The following is a 24,078-nucleotide window of genomic DNA, read 5'->3' as shown; positions in this document are numbered from 1 at the left end:
TGTAAATTTTTATAATTAGGTAACTAAAAAATTTACTAATAGTTAGTGACCATTTTATATTTTTTCATAGTTAAGTGATTAAAAAAATATAATTGAATGACTACTAATATAGTTTACCCTTTATTTCATAAATTTATCTCTGAAAATTAAAACCTAATTAATATTATTGTTAATATATTTTCATTAAATTCGAATATATGATATTTTAATATTGAAAGTTTTGATCTAAAAATTAAACTGTATTTATATATAATGGTGTTATCAATTGAAAATAAATTAAAATTTTAAATTAAAAATAGAAGTACATTGGTAAAAAAGTTAGAAGTACTAAATTTTAAAAGTTAGAAAAAATATAGGAACTGAGAGCAGAATTAGACCATTTACTTAATGCTACCCAGTTTAGATTGATTGGCCATTCATCTATGAGCACATAATCTTTCCCTTCCGTTAATTCAGTTTTTAATCGTTGAACTCTGAGAAAAAGGATAAACTTACATACAATATTTTATATTTTGGCCACTAAATTTTAAAATATTATAAAATGGTCATTGAACTATTTCAAAGTTTTCATTTAAGTCATTAGACTGTTACACCGTTGTTGTATGGCCTTCTCTGTTCACATTGTTTGCACCAATCAAGAACTCTCATTTTCCTTCTTTTTTACAATTCAAATTTTTTTATTCCATGAAACAATTCTGAACGTTATAAATTTGCAAACTAAAATCTAAATAATTTTCGTTTCCAATCTCTGACACTGATTTTCAGATCAACTTGGATCTAGGGTATTTTCTTCTACTCATCGATAAGTACTGATCCATCATACCTATTATCAAATTGTCGCTTGAAGTTCGCTAGCTGAACTTTTTAAAATAAAATACTTAACAACCCACTTACATAAAAGCTTTCAATGAAAATTTTTAATAGTTCAATGATCATTTTGTAATTTTTTAAAATTAAATAATCAAAATGTAAATTTGCTAATAATTTAGTAATCTTGAGTATAATTTACAAAAAAAAAAAATCATTCTTCTGGTTTCCTGCCTTTTAGCGTACCTACAACCATGTGTGTTTGTAAAAGTTCGATGAGTGGTAAATTAGTTTTTTAGTCGTGCCAAGCATAAATTTATGCCGATATTTGGACTTAACATTTTTTCTTAATTTAGTATTTAGATTTCTTTTGTTTAAATTATTACTTGAATTTAATACATTTTCCTAATTTGATACCTAAGTTTTCTTTTGTCCAATTTGATATCTAAACTTGACCCTTCTTTCTTAATTTGGTACCTAAAGTTTTTTAAGTTCAATTTGATACCTAAACTTGTTAACTGTTGTACAAATTACCCAAAACTCTAATGGTCTTAAAAAAAATTTTGTGATATGCTACAAAATTATCATCGGTATTAGAGGAAATTCGTGTTAAAAAACTATGCATTGAACAATGCTTAATGAATTAATTTTGAGAAAGAAAACAAGAATTTTAAAACCCAAAATAAAAAAAAAGTTCATCACTTTAAATTAATAAAGTAAAATAAATAAATTAAACTAAAAGTAATTGAACATTTAAAATACAAAACGAACCAGCATGTCATTTACCACATGCTCATCATACATTGATTATTTTATTACCGTAAAAAAATAACATTGTTAATATATTGAAGTAATTCATATTACATAAAACAAATATATTATTTATATTTTTTAACAAAAAGTTTATTTATTATATATCTTTTATTTTATATTAAGTTATAGGCTTCATAGAATTATATAAAACTATATTTTTTGTGAATTACAATAACAAGGTAAAGCCAGAACAACCAACGTGACTAGAACCCATGCCACACTTGGAACAATGAATATCTTATGGCCATCAGGCCATCACATGAGACTCTGAAATATATATGACTTTGATTTCTATAGTAATTTAATAAATATATAAAATTTATTATTATAAAATTGATAAGAATAAAAATTATTATAATTAAATATTTTATATGAATAATACAAATATGAATAATAATTTCTTTTACAAAATTTTAATATAAGCATGAGTTTAGAAAAACTTTTAAACTGACAATAATACTTTATTATTATTAATTATATTACTAAATCTACATTAGAATAATAATTTATTAGTATTATTATGTAATTATAATAATAAAAGTAATATTAATTAATTGATAATGTGTTAATTAACTGAAATTAATTAATTTGGTCATATCTTTTAAAAGTTTTACTTCAAAAATAACATAATATATTGTTAATTGTTAAAATTATAAATTTATAAAATCATTGAATATAATTCGATAAATTAAAAATAATAAAAATCTAAAATTTTAATTAAATAAATATAATTTTATATATAAATGTCCTTTATTTTTCATCATATTACTAAATTCACATTTAACAATATCTATAGGGAAAACTACAACAATAGTTACTTTCGTTTGCCTCAGATTACATTTTAGTTACTTATGTTTGAAATGTTACGTTTTAGTCACTTACGTTATTGTTTTATTACGAATAGTCACTCTATTGTTAAGCTCTATTACCTCCTTAATGGCGGTTCTATGTGGCAATCCAAATGGGTTTTAAATGTCAACTTGGATGTTCTACGTGACAGTCCAAATTAAATTTATTTAATTAAAAACGTATTTTCATCCCAGCAACCGAACATCCAAGTTGGCATTTAAAACTCATTTGAATTTCCACGTAGGATTGTTGTCAGGGAGGTAACGGAGTTTAATAGTAGAGTGACCACTTCGTAACAAAACAATAACGTGACTAAAACATAACATTTCAAACATAAGTGGCTAATATGTAATATGAGGCAAATAAAATGACTATTTTATAATTTGCCCATATTTATAATATTTAATTTAGAATTATTAGTTAAAAATTTAAAATAAAATCGAAGTTGTGATAATTATACATTTAAAAATAATTATAATTTAATAGAAATTGTGATAATTATACATTTAAAATAATTAGAATTTAAACTGAAAAAAGAAAAGAAAAGAAAAGAAGGTTAAGCTAATTTTAAAATAGAAGTATTACTTAAATAGAACTCTAAGGGAAAAAAGTTGTGATGATTATAATTATAATTTGCAATTATTAGTTAAAAATTCACATAAACAAAAATTGTGCTAATACTTTAATAGAATTCTAATCACTTAATTAATGCTAAAATTAATTATGTTAATTGATTATTATTTTAATAATGTTACTTTGCATTAATTACCTAAAATAAAATTATATTGTAGATTGAATATATTAAAAATGCTTTACTTATTATTTTATTTTTTATATTATAATATTTGAATTGATACGTTAATATATTTTAATTATATTCAATAATTCAAATAAGAAATATTATTCTATGCTAATTATTGTAAATAAAAATATTATATTTAAAAATTAATTAAATATTAAACACATAAAATCACATGCAATGCATGTGCCGTAAAAATTTAAACTAAAATTATAAATAAAGTTTTAATATATATTTCATAATTTAACATAAAAATATGATTTTAATTTTTATTTTAATAAATTTGATAATTTAATTATTATTTAGCATATTTTATTTTAAAAATATACTCTTAATTATTTATTTTATATATACCTAAAATTTAGCTTTATATCATTAATAGTCATGATTCATCCTCACTGTTATTAACTAATCCCACAATCACTATTATTTTCCATCTCACCAGCTACCACTCATCCAAAGAGAGTCAAGTGAAAACTTTACACACATTAATGTTATAGATTCAAGTTCTATTTTATATGGGGTTTTAAAATTTTAAATTATTTTTATAGATTTTATATAAAAATATAAAAAGAAAAGAATATCCTCGTAATAATTACCCTTAATATCAACTAAGAAGTCAATAATAGTATAGATACAATATCAAGTTAATTAAATTAGTTCGAATGTAGATTACATAATAATTCAATTTTAATTGAATTTTGCTCATCCTAAATACCAGCTGTAACTAAAATAAAATAGTTGCTGTTGGTGATGGTGATGGTAGAGCTTTGCAGCAATCAAACTATCTTACAGAAATAAAGCCATAAATTTGCTTGGCATCTATCAAACAAAGTTACAATCCCAATAAAACATTATGGCTTATAGAGAAAAGAAAGTATATATGAATATAATTATTTTGTCCCAAGGCGATGAAATATTACAAATCTATGTTAAAGGTTGACAAGAGTTTGCCAATGTATTATAATATTCAAACACAAATCTCTAAGAAAGTGTGATAAAATGTTGCAACGAACTAACCAAACTAGGAGGCCAATGCTTGGTTTCAATCACGTATGAGAGATCTGTAAAATGAGGATCAAGTAGAGTTGCAATTGCGAATTGATTTTCAGCTAGCAATGGTGCATGTTTGTCTGCATATAAAACTGCAGCAAGAGCTGCATGTACTTCTGCACAAAATCATAAAACATGGAAGCCCAAAAGGTGTTAGTTGCTTAGAGAAGTTCAAAATAAATAATATAAGGGAGGATATTTGATGGGTCGGTGCATTAGAGTAGTTATGTTAAAATGATACAATACCTTAAAAAGTTGTGTCATGTAATGTAACCATACAACTTATGTCAATAATTGTGCTTTGAAAAGACATGACATTTAATGAATAACAATGTCATGTAATGACACAATTCATGGCAATAATTAAGTGCTTATTAGCAATAATAGTATGTTGCATTATCAGCCATTTTACTATTTTTATTTTGGATGTTTTGAGACTTTGTTGTATCCTGGAGGCAAAAGTGTGTTACGCCTCAAAGTCTATTTTGATTATTTCTTGCATCATAAGTTTGTTTCTTGTCCCATTATTTTTTAAAACAAAAGCTTCTTAATCTTCAATGTTCAATAAATTTGAACTCTAATATAGTACCTGGATATCCCTTTAAAGATATTGAAACATCTTCCATCTCTGCAAAAGCTTCTTCTTTGTCTCCAACCTCGTATAAGGCCAATGCCCTACCAACTCTTGCATAGTCTGAGAATGCAAAATCTTTATAATTTTCAACCACCTGAAAGCAAGTGATGAAAATTTATTCACATACATTGCTGCATCACAGCTTCACAAGCTGGTCTAAGTTCATAGGCATCAGAGGTGCATTAAAAATAATAAGAATTCTTGTATATATGTAATATGCTATGGTCATAATAATCCTCTTGCAACGAAATAAGGTCTGAAAAGGGCAGAGACACATTATACCTTCATATATTACTATATATTAGACAGTAGAATTCAAAATTCACAAGCAAATTGCTATAAATCCTGTTATACCTCCACCCCTTGGAGACAACTTTTCGAGAAAGCACCTCGCTTCTACTCCTCATGAGTGCCCCACTTACTCTTTGGACGCATACTCCTTGACTTAACATCCACACGAGCATATGTGGACCTCACTTATTAACAGTCTCTCCTGATTTCAACTATTACGTCCTATCCAATGTGATTGAAAGCACATCCCGTCGTCACTCTACCTAAACCAATGGTGACAGACCACTTGGCCACTTGCCCTTTACTCGCTTATGAGGGCATGACGCGCGGGTATATAAACCCTTAGCCCCGATTAAAAAGGGAATCCTCTCTCCCTCCTGCAAGCCAAACTGCTATAAATAACAGCAATATTAACCTTAAAACTCTCCTCTTATGAACATTTATGTTCTGCATATTACTTTCTCTTAACTTTATCCAAATTCCTGGCTCAGATATGGTTAGATGGAACGTAGCTTCTGAGAAGTATTGTTTTTAATACAATCCAATCATCTCAAACACATCCACACCCCTACACACAGGGGAATCTGCGGATCCAACCTTGATCTCGGGTACAAATGAACTCTCTTTCATAGAGAAGAAAATTGAAGCATAGATGTTTTATGGTAAATAAAGAATCATGATGTTAATTGCTAAGGATATATATATAATCATTTTTAATTCAGTGAATTGAACTATTAGCAAGAAAAAGAAATCACCATTGGGAGTTTATAGACAACAGGTAGAATCGAAACATGGCACAAGATATTGCAATTATACCAAATGCAGCTAGAAATATGTAAACTAAGCACAACAAAACGAACCCAAGCTAGCATTTTTTGGTTTTAAAGAGTGGGGGATGAATTAATATACCAAAGTAAAGAAGTGAAGAGCTTTGGGGAAATCACCCTGAGCCTGCAATTCCTTCCCTCTCTCCAACAACTCCACAGCTTCAGTTACTCTGCGACTAATGAGGGAACTGGCGTCTTTCTCAGCTTGACTCACTGGGTCAAAACTCGAAGCTAGAGCATCCATGATATTGGACTGAAGTAATTTAGCATTGTCAAGGGCAAGACTGTTCCTGCTGGGAAGGATAGGAGAGGAAAGGAAGAACAAAAGGAAGCGCCTGCTGGTAGTTCCAAGGTTCAAAAATGGGGTTCTCAGGGTTTTATGGTTGGGATTGGGTGAAGAAAGGAAATGGGAAATTGGTGCTTTGTATGCACTCATTGTTGCCTCTGCTCTCTTTCTCTTTTCTTGTCCACTTTTGGGCGGTTGGCGTTTTTGTAGGTTTTTATTATTAAATTAGAGCCACAAACAAATTTATGCTTAAACTCCCTTCACATCCATCCTTCACGATTTATTATGTAATACCGGTGGTTTACTTCATAGCCCCTCATCATTCACGTTAAATCTTAACACCCTGCCAACGGTTTTAACAGTTTTTTTTTTTCCAAAGCATCTATCCTTTAAACTCGAGTTTTAAAATTGCTCTAGAACAAAAATACAATAAATAACGCATCATCATTCTAATAATGCTCGGAGAACTAAATACATGCATGTTCAAGTTACACTTCTGGTATGTTACCCGATTTCTTTTCTCTATGTACCACCTCTCAATCTTTCACAATTTGATCTCTAAAGTATTTTTTTTTGATATTTAGTTTTTTCTCAATTTAATACTCAAAATATTATTCCATCCAATTTTTTAATGCTGTTTTTAAAAATAGATGATCAATAAAAACATACCACGTGATGTTTTTAATTAAAAAATACATATATTTTTATCATATATTTATATATCAATTTTAAAAATTATAAATTATAAAAATATAAATATAAAAATTCAGAAAAATATATAATAATAAAGTAAAAAGACAAAATTTATAAATAAAAATAAAAATCCATTAACATAAAATAATTAAATGTTTTTAACCCAAAAAGTCTAAAAATATTTTTGGTATTCTTCTTCCTGTTCATCATGCTCTTCATGTGAAAAAGAGAAGAATTAGATTCTTTTATTTTTATTCATAGTAATTTAACCAAAAACAAACCCAAAATTGTTTGGAATCTCCTTTAACTAAAATTTTGTTTAACTACATTTACTTTATTTAATTTAAAATCCAAATCATAAAAGTTTCAAAACTAAAACTAAACTAAATTTAGAAAATTTCTAGATTCTAACGTCAACGGCCACCATCGGTCGCTACTTACTGTAATTGTTTGAGTCCAAATTTCATCATTTTCTTGTTTTTAATCCCCTATTTTCATTTTCAGCATTTATTTTATTCTTCTTTCTGTAAAAATAAAAAAAAAAATTTTATTTTTTCAAAAGAACACTAGATTTTTGTATATATACAAATAAATTTCAATTTCAACACCAAATTTAGGTGTTTTTCACCGTCAAATTATCTTCAAATTTCAATATATTCTTCCGCTCTTTATAAGCTTCTCTTTCTTCTTTTAGATTGACCAAACAATACCCAAAAAATCTGTTCTTGCTTTAGTCAAAAATTGAGTTGATGATTTTTTATATTTGAAAACACACGTAATTGACATTTTTATTATTTATTTTAATTAATTTTGGACATTAATTTTTCCTAATTTGGCACTTAATCAATCAATTTCTATATAGATATAATTATTGTCTAATGTGTCAGGAAACAAATGAATATACAAATTACATAAAAGATTTGACAAAAAACTCAAGTTGACACACAAGACAAAAAATTTAAAATTATTTTATTAATATTATCTTTATTAACACTTTTTAATTTTAAACTTGCCATTGTCTTCACCATTCTTTTAGCTTTAGGTTTTATTATAATTATATATATAGGAGTAAGCGTTTGACCAAATCGAGTGAAAAATTTCGAGTTAATTAAGTTAACGAGTCTTATTTTATCATCCTAACTCGATTTAAAATTTTTTGAATCAAGTGAAATTATTCGAGTTAAATTAAAAAAATAAACATATCAAATTAAAATATTGTTACAAAGACAACTAATTCCAAGTTAGAACACATAAAATTGAAACCATATATATTTGAAAACTTTTCAAAGTAAAATAATAATAAAATAATATATTTTAGTATAATAAACTTGAATTGTTAATTAACTTATTTAGTTCGCCAAAATTATTATTTTATTTTTTAAAATTTTTACTTTTTATATATTTTTAAGAATTTTTAATTTCTTTTATAATTTTTAAAAAACATAATTTGTAACGCCCCAAATTTTGAAAATCTATTTGATAAATTTTATTAATAATTAAATATTTGTTATAATGGTTAAGTGTTTTGTTTATATATTTAAGATAGGAGGTACAAGTCTTCTTTTTTAAATTTTTACTGTTTATTTTGGTTCAACCCATATCTTTGAACTCTTGACTCAAGTTTATTTTTGCGTTAACTTGTGTTAAGAATGAGTCTGATAGTTCAATGGTTAAGCTTCTGTATAATCTTTGGTCTTGTATTCAAGTTTTTGCGTAAGCGCAGGGTGAATATTTTAATGCTAGTCCACAAAATTGGTCTATTTTAAATTGATTAGATTAGTTTCGTTCCCTCTTTTCTTTTATGTTCCTCTTTTATTTTTTATTTTGTATTTTTTCTTTTCTTTTATTCTTTTCCTTCTATCGTTTCTTCTTCTCTGTTACTTTTTCTTCTGTTTTATGTTTGTCAAATTTTGTTGTTACGATGAGGAAGGTTCCGTAGTTCGTTGTCTTTCAGTTGAAGGTATAACTGTGTAAGTTGTGTTAATGAAATTCTGTGATTATATGTTCTTGTGTGTTAATTGCCAAAAATCCGTTTCTGCTTGTTTTGCTTGTTTAAGTGTGCGATTAGTTGTCTTTTTAGGCGAGGATCCTGAAGGTAACGTCCCTTCAACGCGTTAGTTTTGTATATTGTTGTTTTGTACGAGGTGAGTGTGTAAATTTTTAAGATTTGGGTTTACTCGTCAAAGCTTTTGACATAACTCTGTTTTGTTCGAATTTTCGAGCGTTCATTTGGGAATTAACTGTTGAATCAATCATTGGTTGTTCATTGTTAGGTTCCGAAATTATTCTTGTTGCTTTTACGTCGACTCTGCGTTAGGTGCGTAACGAAAACCTCAATTTTTGCGTTCGACGAAAGCTAAAAAACATGGTTGTTGACGCCACACGGCCGTTTGCTAGGCCATGCAATAGGACGTGCAATAGGCCATGAAACTCACTGTTTTGAGCAACACGGTCATGTGCTAGGCTATGTGTGACATTGAGGTAGGCCACACGGGCGTATGCTAAGCCGTGTGGATAACATGGGCTAGCCATCCAAGCCGTGTGGATCCACACAAGCATGTGGGCCAAAAATTGGGATTTTTCTTTGGGGCCATAAACGTCGTTCTAATAAAACGTAGACAATTTTCATAGGGTCCGTTCGATATGATTTGGGTTATAAAACCATTAACTGATAATTTGCTTCTATACAAGTTGTTAATTATATATATACATTCGATATGTAAACTGGTGAGTAAGTGTATTTTGTACTAGATGAGTTTAATTTGAATCTGTAACACTGCATGCTTATATCTTATATCTGTTAAATCTGCATCTGTATTGGGGATTGAGATTGAATAAAACAGGAAGCATGAGCAGTTTAATAGTCTGCCAAGACTGGTGGCTAAGCCACGTATATGTATATAATTCTGACAGCTTATCGCACTTTGTTCTGGTAGCTAGCTTGCGACATTTTGAACGTGACATACAATCACTATATGATGTGTAGGGATGGATGGGTACTTGATACCCTTTTTGGTGTGTAGGGATGGGACGGAGATGCTGTGTAGCGAATGGGGGTAGGAAATTTGTATTTATATCTATAACTGATACATTCTGTTATGCTTCTATATCCAATGCTGAGAACTGTTTGAATAATGAGAAATTGAATATCTGTTCAGTAATTTATGCTTAATAAAAATTATAAGCTACGCACTATGTCTGTAAACTCATTTTGTTTGTTGATTGGATTCCAAGTAACTCACCAACTTAAAAGGTTCGCGTAGTGGGAGCTCGGTCATTCTTGTTTGGAATATTTTAATGTTTTATTTGAAGTTATGCTATTACGTATGTTTTACTTAGATTGCCTACTGCTTTTAAGGACTGTTTGACTAGGTTGTTTATGTTGTTCTAATGGTTTGAAAACTTTTAAGATTTTATTATTTAAAATGGTTGCCTTCAGAATTAGTTAGTGTAACTCTCCAAATTTGACCATAACTTTCAGGTTGGATTTGGGGTGTTACATAAATTTTAGAATTTTTATAAATATTTTGAACTTTTTAAAATTATTTTAATTTTTTTTTGCAATTTTTGTTGACTGAGAGATCAATTTATTCAATTTTGAAATTAATAGAAATAAAGGGGTATTTACATCAATCTGTTATTTGAATTATTTCAGTTATTCGAATTGTAAAATTTAACTCGGTTCGAACTCAAAACTCGAATAACTCGATTAGATTAACTTAAAATTTTAAAAAAAATCGAATCAAATCAGTTTTACTCACCCTAGATAGTTTATAAAATAAGTTAGGCAGGTGACAACCATCTTTATTTTATTTTTAGGGTTTATTTTATTTAATATATACATTAAGGGTGGGTTTGGATAAGCGGTGCATTAACCTGTGATTAGTGTAAACAGTGATGGTGGTGGGATTAGATACTATAGTGATATTGTAACGTGAGACAAAAAGTAAGCTAAATACACCGCACTATACCACACCGCCCATCCAAACCCACACTAAGATAGAGATAATGAAGAGTGAGGCGCATTTGCGCAAAACCAAAACCATTGTTGTTTTCTTTTTTTCTTTTTTCTTTTCTTTAAATAAAATTTATCCTTTTCATATTTTGTAACGCCCCAATTTTCGGGAATTCTGTGAATGTTGGCATAGGTTTAATTATGTTAGTGGGCCTCTAGAAGGCCCAAGCTTAAGATAGAACCCGGTAATTTTAGTTAAATTTTGTTCCATAACAAAAAGGGGGTGAAATTATGAAATAGAACCTATGTGAAAATGTTTGAAAATGCTATAGGCTAAATTGAAGTGGCCAAATAAATAGGAGTGCAAAATAGGAGGATTTGCATGGCAAACCTCCCATTTTACATGAAGTGGCCAGCCATCATGTTGTTGTAGACAAAATGTGCACTTGATATCCATAATTTATGGTACAAATTGATACAAATTGATAATAGGTTAGGTAAATGTTCCATGATAATGGGTTAGGTAAATGTTTCATGATAATGGGTTAGGTAAATGTTTCATGATAAGAATTTCATGTCTTTTGTATTAAAGAATTAAATGGATGAAATATGAAGTTTTATTAAAAGAAAAAGGGGTGAAAAGAACAAAGTTTTGTCCATCTTTGTTCATCATAGCTGAAAGTTAGAGAAGAGAAAGGAGAGGAGAAAGCTCTTGAGTATTCGGTCATTAGGAGGAGGAAAATTGAAGGTAAGTTCTTGGTACCTTGCTTCTATTTTGAGGTTCATGAGTTCTTCTTGATTCTACCTTAACTCTTGAAGTATATTTTGATTTTTAGTTGTGTTGTGAGCATTTAGTCATGAATTAAAATGAAGGAAATCGTTGTTGTTTCATGTTCTTTTGATGAAAAATGGAAGATAGGTGAAGTTGAGCCAAACAAATGAGCATGCATGTGCCTTAGATGTTAAAGGGAAAAATCAGCTAACATGTTGTGCTTTAAAATGATGAAATGGAGATTATACTTAAGTAAAATCATAGATATGTGATGATTGATTGGTGATATACATGTTTAAATAACAAGCATGCAAGTTATGTGTGAAAGAGTGATTTGGTAATAAATCTGCTTGGGACAGCAGCAGTAACGTGACTTTGGAAAATCACCATAAATTGTGGGAGATAAATTAGAAGCTGAATAAATTATGTAATTAAAGCTTGTTGAGTCTAGTTTCAAATGAAATAAACGAGAACATATTTTGAATTCTGTACAATGAGAAATTTGATTCGTAATGAAGAGTGGTCAGATTAGTCAAACAGTGAAACATGCGAAACTTTGAGAAAAATCTGGTATTGATTGGCCAAACCAAAAATTCTGAAAATTTTATGGATATAAGATATATGAGTCTATTTTCAGGGAAAATTAATGGCACTTGATTTGGAGTTTCGTAGCTCCAGTTATAAATGATTTAGTGACTGTTGCTTAGGAAGACAGCTTGCAGTGAAATTATGATTATGTGGTGAACATTGACAAAAATTTGTTAATAAGTTGCTTATTGATTTCTTATAAGCTTACTATGATCTGTAGGTGTGGTTGGCCGAATATTGTAAGGGGTTAATACGTAGTTTGTATTTGAATAGTTAGATTAACGTGTTAGTAATCCAATTGTAGGCGGTTCGTGTGTGGATCTCGTCAGCATATAGTCGCAAACAGGTGTGTAACTAACACCCTCTTTCTTAGTCTGGATCGGCAAAAGTTGAAAAGCCGAAATGTCGAAAACCAGTATTTTGTAGATTTGCGAGTGTGCGAATGCTCGTGAGGTAAATCGATTAATGTTTTTGGTAAGCTGTAAAATTTGGATTGCAAAGTGCATGATTTCTGTGCCCTCGATATTTTTGGGCTTAATGGGCCAAAATTGGAATGATGGGCCAACGGGCTCAATTCGGTAAGAACCCTCAGTACGTGATTCTGTTAGTACGTGAAAAGTAGGAATATGCATTAAAAAACCCTAAAATAGATAAATTACTGAAATACCTTTAAAAGTGGAAAATTTACAATTTTACCCGTAGTAGATAAATTACCGAAATATCCCTAGGGTTAAATTGACCTAAATGCATGTTTGACTGTTGTTATTTACTGCATGCCATGTTGTTATTATCTGATGCATGGGATTGGGATATTGACGGAGAAAGTCTCGAAGTGGCTTGTCCACGATCGGAGGCTTTGCCTCAATTTATCGTTAATCGAGCGAAGAAGGTCAAGAATCGTGGAGTGTTGGGTGGGTGGGTTGAGCTATTCCCACATGGAGTGTATAGCTGGTACGGGTGGAGTATAGTGGTTGGTGGGTTGAGTAGTCTCCCCAAATGGGCTTGCATATGTTTACCGATGTTGCATGTATTTTGAAATGGGCCTATGGGCCATACCGTTATCTCAATAAGGGCTAAGGCCTAGTTTATTGTAATCTGAAAGGGCTCGCCCAGATACCACTGATACTGAATGGGCTTAGGCCCAATGGGCTTGAGCTGACTTGGGCTTTGAATGGGTTTTCCTTACACATCGAGTTTCCCCAAACTCACCCCTTTTATTTTCATCCACGCAGTAATCCCCAACCATAGTGGGCTTGGAGTCGTGAGAGAATTCGAGTGGCCACCCGCTCGAAAGTTTGGTTTTCTTCCGTGAACTGGACATCCTATTATTTACGTTGAGGTTTGGGTTTTTAAATGTAATAAGGCCGCTTAATTATTTTTGATGGTTTTAATATGTATTACTAAGATAGGTATTACTTATTTTAACTGTTGAAATTGGATAGCTTTAGGGCGCATTTTCAAAAAAAAAAACAACAATTGATTTCAAAATAACATGACAACAAGCAAAGCTTCCGCAATTAAAGTATTTTCCAAAATTAATCACTTTTCCTAAAAATGACTTAATCAAATCGGTTTCCTAGAAATATACATGACGTTAAGGTGTGACAATGGCGGCGTGCATGTCTAGGATTGGATCCAAAGGGAGCTTGGTACTTAAGTAGTCAAATAGACTCACCTCCTCTTTTCCGGTTTCCTACCTGGTGCACAGCTTCCATTCACTTTAACCTATAATGAAATTATCTTTTAAAACACTAAGTAAGTTTTTCTGGATCAACAATATAAAATGTTTTGAACGCTTCGATGTGGCATGTCGGATCCGGCCATAACGCCTGGGCCGGGTTTGGGGTGTTACATATTTTCTTTGATTTTTATTTAATTTTATAAATTAGTTTGATATAGATTTTGGTCGACAGTCAATTTGCAAAGGAGTCGTGAGATCCAAACTCACACTTAAAAATTTCCATTCCAATATTTGTTGTTTCTCCAATTCAAGAGATAGACACCGTTTTCTCATAAAGTTGTATAGACACAGTTTTCTCATAAAGTTTTACTGACATTAAGTCAAAAAGATCTCATTGATTCGGTATTGATAGGCACACAATTGGAAGTACGAATTGATTATCTGTCATATTTGGTCTACTGAAAAACACATTGGCATGTCCAATTAAATAGTTGGTTGGATCTGTTAAGGGAAATAGCAATTGGATCTAAACGACCCGTGTGGTTGAGGCCATTGGTTCAAGCTGGGTCCTTCTAGTATGCAAGGCTATAAGAGAGCTAAATTGTGAATGTGTGTTTCATGGTTGTTCATTCAGTAAAGGTTAGTTGTTGGGTGTTCACGCAATTAATTTACACACAAAAAGGTTGGTGGTTTGAGGTGTCTTCGACCACTATAACTGGCTTATCGATTGAAGGAGAAAATTTGTTATCAATGATTGATTTGAAACTGGGGCAAAAGTTGAGCCTAAAGCTAGAATTCCATCTTATCGGTTTATTTAATTAAATTTTGTTTCTGCTTATTTTTGTTGTTATTTCGATTTCATTTATCTTTATCATTTTTTTACTTTTATCAAATTTCATTTCTCTTTTTTTTTTTAATTTTTGCACAAATCGTCATGCATCAAGGGCACAATAGCTACTTAGGCGCGAAACCTAGTTGAACCGAACTACAATTTTACATATATCAATCTCTGCGGGATTTATCCTACTCTCTGTACCGCTATTTATTTACTATTTAGGCAAAATAATATTGTTTTTGGCGGATTCGACACCTATCAAATTTTGATGCTGTTGTTAGGGATCATGTCTACATGGACGAAAAATAATTCAAAGTAATATTGAAGCTTGCAGTAAACGTATTAAGATAATGAAAATTTTGCTTTAAAGGTTTTTATAGTGTAAGCAAATATATCCTTTGTTAAAAGAAATTTTATATATGCATAAAATGCGTCTGTAACATTTTTCAATTACACCGATTGTTGAATCGAGTAAAAATATTACAATAAAAGATATAATAACTCATGGTGACATAAGTTATTTCTCATAAGATAATTTAAAAGTGGAAAGTTGTTAAAAAAATTGTTCAGAAACATATTTTTATAGTATATTTGTCTTAAAAATAAGAGTAAACTATCAAAATAATCACTTTTGTTACATCACCTTATATTTTTGTCACTTATGTTTGAAATGTTATGTTTTAGTCACCTACGTTAATGTGTGGTAACATTTTAGTCACTGAGTCGTTAATTGACATTGATAGTGTAACCGTAAGATGAAGTGGCATGTTAAATCATCATTTCAAACAAAAATTTTGGGTTAAATTATACAATTGGTCTCCATATTTTTTCATTTTGAGTAATTTAATTTTTTTTCTTTTATGTTCTTTTAACTTTTATTTTTCCCCTTTATTTTCCATTCTCTTTTGCTTCTCCCTCTGTTCTCCATTTCTTTTAACGTAGTTTTTCTATATTTATCATTTGTTAAAACTAAAGGGGAAGAAAGAAAGGAAAATAAAGAAATAACAAATAATAAAAGTATAGGGACTAGTTTTAACAAATGAAAAACATAGAAAAACTACTTTAAAAGAGATAGAGAATGGAGGAAAACAGAAGGAGAAATAGAAAAGAATGAAAAAAAAAGAAAGTTAAAAGAACATAAAAGAAAAAATTAAATTGCTCAAAACAAAAAAATATATATATATAGGGATCAATTGTATAATTTAACCTAAAATTTTTGTTTGAAATGATGATTTAACGTGCCACGTCAGCTTATTATTGCACCGTTAACGACAATTAACGGCTCAGTGACTAAAATATTACTACACGTTAATATAAGTGACTAAAACGTAATATTATAAACGTAAATAATTAAAATGTAATATGAAGTAAATCAAAGTCACCATTTTGATATGTAACTTAAAACTAATTTAGACCACCTTTCAAATTGATTCTCTCTGAACGAGGTGATGTGATTGTGATCATTATCGATAATCTAGGATCATTACCGCATAGAATTATTTACTTTATTTAATAAATTAAGGGGTAATTATAAAAATATAGTTTGAATTCTAATATTTGGAGTGACAAGAAAAACCTTAACTATTATTATTCACTTATAAAGGTGTTAATATCGCATATAATTTCTATATTATTATTAAATACGGTAAAAGTATTATAGAGGCCATTATATTAAGAATCGAATTATATTTTATCTTATATATTAAAAAATAAGTAAATTGATCATTCTACGTTAAGTAAAAGAGTAAATTGGTCATTCTATTAAAAAATTCTTTCATTTTAATTTACTATTAAAAACTAATCCATGTACGTCATCATGAAGTGCACATGACACACCACATGTAATTATCTAGTTATTTTGTCTTAGCCATGCTAGTTTTTAACAGTAGAAATGGATGAAATTTTTAACAGAAAGGACTAATTTTCTATTTGATCTGATGTACAAGGAAAATACAATCTAACTCTTAATACAAGAAACTTTATAATACTTTTACCTACCAAATACAGTTATAGATAACATTAAAAAATATTGCCCCATGCTAGATCCTATATAAAATATCAATCCTATTTGTAAAATCTAAAAGATCATTTTTGTCGAAAACAACTTAAACTTTTTACATAACTGGTACCTTTCCTAACAAAAGCCCGAGTTCTAACGTTTAATTTTCGTCTTTGATTTAATTAGGGTATTGTTTTGTACTATAAATTTTCATTTCAGAAACAAATAACAAAAAATTAGGTAAAAATATCATAGAAGCTCTTATATTAAGAATTGAATAACAGTTTGCCCCTCTACTCAAAAAATAGGTAAATGAGTCCTTATATGTTAGATCAAAGAGTAAATTGGTCCTTTTATTAAAAATTTCATCAATTTCTACTATTAAAATCTAGGCCCTGTACATCAAAATAAAGAACATGTGATATGCCACAAGTAACTGTGTGGTTATTTTGTTAACCCCGTCAATTTTTAACAATAGAAATAGATGAATATTTTAACAGAAATGACTAGTTTACTATTCGATCTAACATAAAATAACTAGTTTATCCATGTTTTAAGTAAAGAGGCCAAAACGCAACAAATTGACTCCTAGTATAAGGTTTCTATGATACTTTTACCCAAAAAAACTTTATAATTGGAAGTGAATAAGTAAATAATCTTGTAAAAGTATCATAAAAGACCTTGTACTAGGAGCCGAAATGTACTTTTCCCTATCTACTAAAAAAATGGGCAAATAGTCCCTATACATTAGATCAAAGATCAAATTGGTCATTTTTGTTTAAAATTTCCATCCATTTTTGCTATTAAAAACTAATCATTGTACATTAACATGAGGTACACGTAGCATACTAAATGTCACTATCAATTTTTAAGGGATAAATCCCAAAACTATACATGAACTATGATTTAATGTGCAATTGTATACATGAGCTTTGATTTTGTGCAATTTTGTACATGAAATTTTGATTTGTTCCAATTCTTGTAAATTATTAACACAATTTTTATATAACATCATTTTATGTTTATATTTTGCATGCATAAATAATTATATTTATCCAATATAAAAAAATTGATGTATTTTTATTTAAATGTGTATGATTAAATCAAAATTAAATCTTCTAGTATACAATTGAATCACAATTAGAATTTTACGTGTATAATTGCATTAAATTAAAGTTCATGTATACAATTGCACATTAAATTAAAGTTCATGTATAATTTTGAGATTTATCCCTATTTTTAATAAAAAATAAGACAATTTGCTCTTTTACCTATTGTACAAGGACTAATTTATCATTTTTAGGTAGAAAGTGCAAAGTACAGGGACCTTTATAGTAATTTTTACCTTAATAATCCTATACAAAATAATATGGCCCGAATCATAATTAAATATTTCACTTTTTCCGTTGAAATAATTAGATAAACTTTCACTAAAAAAGATAAAAAGGAGCTGTAATTTTAGTGTGAGTTGGACTCTTTCTCATATATATTATCATCTTCCTTTCAATAGCACTGAATTCTTTTGAAGAAATCGAGTTCTGTAAAAATGTCGAATAATTTCGGATTGGGTACAATGGAAAATATTAACAACCATGAGGAAGATGATGAAGAGCTGTTGAACTCATTTCCGGCGGGTTATCGGTTCAAGCCACGCGACGACGAACTCGTCCTTTTTTACTTGAAGCCCAAGCTACTGAATTTACGATTACCTCCCAATAGAATCAGGGATGTCGAATTGTACCAGTACAATCCACAGCAGCTTATAGGTATGATTTAATAATCCCTTTTTCTACTTTCATTTAAGTATATTGAAGATGCTTAATGTAGTATGTTAATCAGTTCTATTGAATTTTGCTGCTTCTTTTTTTCTGCGTTATAAACCCTAATGAATATAAACACCATGTTAATTACTTCGAACTTTTAGGCTTCGATTAGTTTTATTTTGATTAATTTTCTTTCTTTTTACAATTCCATTTTTTAATTGATATATCAATTGTAATTTCGATTTATTTTTGTTCATGAGATTCAAAATTGTTAAATGTTATTTTGTTTTTTTCTTTAAATATGGAAAAAGATTATTTTTGTGTGGAAACACAGTAAATTATTGTTAATTTTACACACTCCATGATAGAATTACAAGAACTCATGAAACAGGATTTAAAATTTGGATACCAAATTATTAGGGCAAAAGCATCATTGTTAATTTACAAGCTTCAAGATTTTTAATTTCTTAGTTTAAGAGAGATTTAGTTAGCTAAATTAATTTTTCTCCAAATTTTTCTTTATTTTAACTTAAAAATATCTCCATGAAGTGAGAGATCTTGATTTTTTGGCTAAAAGAAAATTACATCATAACCTAGAAAATAACTAAAGTAAACGATTTAGAATTCCCATCTAAAATATGTTTAGTGTTACTTGTATTATAAGATTTTGATTTTGTATACTTTAATTTGTACTAACATGTACCAATAATTATAATTATTTTTGTCACATACTCATGATAAATAATGTAATTAACTTATGCTCTACTAATATTTTTGTATTAGATAGAAATTTGTAATTACTTTGAACTTTTATATTCATATTTCAAACTAAGTGGTTGAAATGTATGTGGTAATAGTGAGATTTGTAGCTGAATGTGTATTCAATGCATGTGTGTATTTCCTATTGGCATGGGCAGATTAAAAAAATATAGTTTTTCTTCAATTGTTTTCCTATTTTAGTTCATATATATATATAGCTAAGAAAGGGTATATATGGTCCCAAAATGGTAGATTTGTTATTTAGCCCTTTAACTTTTCATGAAATTATATGTTGTATAATAGTAAAATTATAATAATTTATGATTCATATCTGACTTCAAAAACAAATTTCTGGCTTTGTCCTTGTTTAATGTAAGTTGTAATATTGATTGATATAGAAAAGTATGAATCATATGGAGAAGAAGAATGGTATTTTTTTACACCAAGAGATAAAAAATACCGAAACGGATTGAGACCGAACCGAGCAGCGGGTGATGGATACTGGAAAGCCACCGGAGCTGATAAGATCCTTAAATCTGAAAGCCATGAAATTGGATATAGAAAGGCTTTGGTTTTCTACAAAGGAAAGCCCCCTAAAGGTGAAAAAACAGATTGGATGATGCATGAATTTAGACTCAAAGATCCTCCCGCTAAGCTTTCTCAAGATGAAATGCGGGTATCCGTTTTAACTCGAAACTTTTAATTATGATTAGATAATATTGTACCTTTAGAAATATTATGCTTGGGATGTCTATGCTCGAATATGCTTTGGATTTTGTTTCCCGTACTCTAAAAAGAGGTTTACGGAATTTAGGAAACACCTAAGCATCAACATTTGGCTTTATTGGGGTTTGAACCCAACAATGCCATATAAGAGCATAGGTTGGAACCCTACCAAGGCCAAAAATGCTAAAAACATTTCTTATTGGATCAGGCATTCCCACCAAACTCCTTGAATACTGTTGAGCTCCCCCCGAAGTAAAGATACAACTCCGAGCATAGACACTCCAAACACAATACATTCACCATTGAAAGTTCAATATGGACTCAAATAATGCCTTCCACTCAACAGATATTATTATGGTTTTTTTATACCTCAAACTAATCACTCGAATTTGTTTTTGTTTTGCAGTTAGATGATTGGATATTATGCAAAATTTATAAAAAGAGTGATAAATCATCGAAAAATTCAGCTTTAATATCAGATAATTCACAAGGAATCGTGAGTTTTGAGTATGGAAGTGATGAATTTGGAGAAATGGATGATAATCTTTATTGTGAATATCTGATGTTTGACCATAATCCTTCCTTGTTGCTGGACGATAATTTTTGTGATTATTATGATCCGAGCTTAATGCCAATGGCGATGGTGGAACAAGGTAGAATGGACAGTCCTGATAAAAAAACCACATCATGACGACAAACATTTCAATTGAATATTTATTTTTGTTTCATTATCAATGTTTGCTTATAAACATTTAGGTTTGAATCGTTTAGATGGATAACGTATGCATATAATGTGTTTCCCCATAAATTATAGAACTGGACAATTGTCCTTTACACACCCCAACTGATTGACTCCATCTATGAATAGGATTTGTTTTTAGGTTGAATACCTCAACTCCATGAATACGGAGGCAACTCCCCAACTGTACGACTTGGACCAAAAAGGTCTTAAAAAGAGAATATTCTTTGATCATTTAAGTGTGTTTGCTTTGTATATTTGTTGTTTTGTATACTTGGTTATTTGTTGTTTAGCTTGATACAGGACGAAAATTGATCCCACTGTTTATTAATCCTTTACTTGGTTACTTCAATTAATTTCCTTCATTTTGACTTGGAAATGTCCCCTTCCTAAATGTACGCCATAACGTGGAAAATCGCTCAAGGAAACAAACCACGTGTTTTTTTTTTTCTTTCACTCTTTCTCCCAACACCCTATTCCACCCCAACCCAAATAGGCTTAACTTTTTTATCAAATCTAACTTGGATTATAAATACTAAACCCGGTTCAGTTTGAATTATAGATGTTAAAGTCGAATATCTAGTCCAACCTATATTAAATTTTTTATTTTATTTTTATATAAAAATAAAAAAATACAATACTTAAAAACACTAAAAACATTAAAATAAATATTTCTTAATAAATTGAAAATAATTTTTATCAGCAAATACTCAAATAGTAGCAAAATTAACAATAAAATAATATTTATATAATATTCAAATAATAACAATAAAATACTAACAACATAATAGTGAAATTGCAACAAAACAATAAATTTTTTTATAAATTTGGGTCGATCCAGCCAAAAACACTTACTTAAGGCCTTCTTGTTTCTTATTTTTTACTCAGACTCTCTCACTTTTTAGGGGTCCAACCCATGAATAGTTCTATCTTATTCTATTTCTAATCAATTTCTAATACTCATCTCCAATTATATTATCATACATTTATTTAAAATTATTGTATGTTAACTGAATTATACTATTAAAAGTATTCAATAATATATTTATAAAATAACTTTTGCATGTATATATTTTATACAAAAAATTGCAAATATATATATGCCCACCAATATACCTAGTATTTGCTCTCATAATGGGAAAGTATGCACCAATAGTTATAATTATTTCCATCTATTATTTATCTTTATCACATACACATGATAAATAGTGTAAATAACTTTTACCCTATCAATATTTTCAGTATTACATAGAAATTTGTAATTACTTCAAACTTTTATATTCATGTTTCATAGGAAGAAGAAGATCTCTTTTGAGTGGATATGTCATTAAAGGCTTTGTCGAAATAGTCAATGGTGGCAACTAGTTTTTCGCTAAAAAATAAGGGAGATGTCACATGGCCTGAAAAAAGAGACAACTTTAAGGCACATGAGGGTTTGATTGGTCAAGCAAAAATTTAGGGCTTTTTTTGAGATATAGGTATTCATGACTGGGCAGGTGCAATTCTGGGGATAAATATGGATGGGACGGTGGCAGGAGATAAGTCGTTTGGAGAGCTTAGGGTTGTTACTGCTCTGACAACTGTGGAAGATTTTCTCATAGAGATTGGAGAAGGGAAAAAAACGATTGCGTACTTCACGATTTTCTTCGGTTTCTATGCTACCAGATTCAACAATAACCTTGACTGAGCATGATACTGTTCAAGCTTTTGATTCATCGACTAGCCCTTTCTTGCAGGGCAACTAGTCACCATGAAAATCCTTAGTTAGAATGTCCGGGGTTCTGGGAATCCTAGGCATTTCAACACATTCGGCACATATTGAGGAAGACAAAACCCCATTATAGTTTTTCTGATGTAAGCAAAACTACAAAATTCACAGATGGAGAAAGTTTGACGAAGTTGGGGATATGTCCACGGTTTGAAAGTTAGCAGTGTTGGTATTAGAAGAGGAATTTCACTTTGTTAGAGAGAATGATGTCTTGTTACTCTGCGTTCCTTTTCAGGAAATCATATTGATGCTTTGATTAAATATGATCCTGATGGTCACTCCTAGAGATTCATGAGGTTCTATGGTCAGCCAAAAAAATTTAACTGATCGCTGTTTTGGGAGTTGCTACTAAGTCTTTCGGATGGGGATCATACTCATTGGTTTGTGATGGGAGATTTTAATGAGATTCCCCTTTCCCATGAGAAATAGGAAGGCCGATTGAGGAATGAACACTATGTGGAGGCTTTCCGTACTGTTCTTTAAGATTATGATCTTTCAGATTTGGGTTTCGAAGGAAGGTGACGTTAGATCTAGTGCCCTAAGTGTAGTATTTTCGTCAATATACACTTGTAATTTTTTCAAACTAATTGATTAATAAAACAAATTCTTTGATTACATTTACATTAATGTACTTTGTATAATTGTCCTCACATGGTTTTTTGCACACAAAACAAAATAGAAGCAAATCTTGCTCATTGGTTGTCTAATGTTTAGCTAATACTAAATGTAACACCCCATACCCGGCCTAGACGTTATGGCCGAATCTAGCAATGTCACATGGAATGGGTTTTGAAATCAAGCTTATCGAGTTAAAACCGTTTTTGTTTATTAACTTCTATTTATCTCTCGTCAATTTCAAAATTATTTTCTCGTTAATTTGATTTGTTTAAAAACATATTTTGTAGCAGAAGCTTTTAAAACAGTGATATTTAAAGGAAACCGTTCGCGTTTAGGAAAAACATTATTTTTAATTAAACCGAGTTTTTGTTGAGTTTTGCAGTTTAAAAGTCCATGAACACAGTTAAAATTCAAAATAAAGACAAACAGTCCAAAAGTCCAAAATTAAAACAAAAATACCCAAAAAAAACCGTAAATGAAATTAAAGTAGTTCAATAGACATGTGGTCACCGTTGAGTCCTCCGCCACACCGGTCCGTCTAAGTTTGGGGATTACCTATACAGATAAGATAGAAAGGGGTGAGTTTACCTAAACTCAGTGTGTAATCCCCACAGAAGACATGCATACAGTCAAAAAAGAGTTATCAGTCAAATGCAATCTGGGGCCTAAACCCATTACAGATTCAGATACAGATATAAATTAGGACCTTAGCCCGTCTCAGATATAAAATGCATACAGTAACAGAAATCAGTATCCTACCTACCAGCCTCTATACACCATTTTCGACCATCCCTACACACCATATGGGGTTTAAAACACCTAC

At 29.8% G+C, this 24,078-nt stretch overlaps 2 protein-coding genes across 2 annotated transcripts; one reads left to right on the top strand and one right to left on the bottom strand.

Moving 5' to 3' along the window:
• Positions 1 to 4,129: 4,129 nt before the first annotated feature.
• On the bottom strand, positions 4,130 to 6,624 carry LOC108456005 (uncharacterized). Its single transcript, XM_017754596.2, has 3 exons — positions 6,156 to 6,624; positions 4,911 to 5,049; positions 4,130 to 4,437 (listed from the first exon to the last, which is right to left on the bottom strand). The coding sequence occupies exons 1-3, from the start codon at positions 6,507 to 6,509 to the stop codon at positions 4,253 to 4,255; spliced, it is 678 nt and encodes a 225-aa protein (XP_017610085.1). The 5' UTR covers positions 6,510 to 6,624; the 3' UTR covers positions 4,130 to 4,252.
• An 11,729-nt stretch (positions 6,625 to 18,353) lies between these two features.
• LOC108456569 (NAC domain-containing protein 1-like) lies at positions 18,354 to 21,046 on the top strand. Its single transcript, XM_017755116.2, has 3 exons — positions 18,354 to 18,648; positions 19,803 to 20,080; positions 20,537 to 21,046. The coding sequence occupies exons 1-3, from the start codon at positions 18,429 to 18,431 to the stop codon at positions 20,819 to 20,821; spliced, it is 783 nt and encodes a 260-aa protein (XP_017610605.1). The 5' UTR covers positions 18,354 to 18,428; the 3' UTR covers positions 20,822 to 21,046.
• Positions 21,047 to 24,078: the final 3,032 nt, after the last annotated feature.

Source organism: Gossypium arboreum, chromosome 9, assembly GCF_025698485.1.
Source record: "Gossypium arboreum isolate Shixiya-1 chromosome 9, ASM2569848v2, whole genome shotgun sequence".
Taxonomy (NCBI): Eukaryota; Viridiplantae; Streptophyta; class Magnoliopsida; order Malvales; family Malvaceae; genus Gossypium; species Gossypium arboreum.
Note: the sequence above shows the minus strand (reverse complement) of the source record. Positions and strands in the feature narration are given on the sequence as shown.

Bases quoted from the DNA above. Each gene is read 5' to 3' on its own strand.
- LOC108456005 (XM_017754596.2), bottom strand. From the start codon at position 6,509: ATGAGTGCATACAAAGCACCAATTTCCCATTTCCTTTCTTCACCCAAT. The intron at 5,050-6,155 runs GTATATTAATTC...ACTTGCTTTCAG, and splicing joins CTCTTCACTTCTTTACTTTG to GTGGTTGAAAATTATAAAGA. The intron at 4,438-4,910 runs GTACTATATTAG...GATTTTGTGCAG, and splicing joins ATCTTTAAAGGGATATCCAG to AAGTACATGCAGCTCTTGCT.
- LOC108456569 (XM_017755116.2), top strand. From the start codon at position 18,429: ATGTCGAATAATTTCGGATTGGGTACAATGGAAAATATTAACAACCAT. The intron at 18,649-19,802 runs GTATGATTTAAT...TGATTGATATAG, and splicing joins CAATCCACAGCAGCTTATAG to AAAAGTATGAATCATATGGA. The intron at 20,081-20,536 runs GTATCCGTTTTA...TTTGTTTTGCAG, and splicing joins TTTCTCAAGATGAAATGCGG to TTAGATGATTGGATATTATG.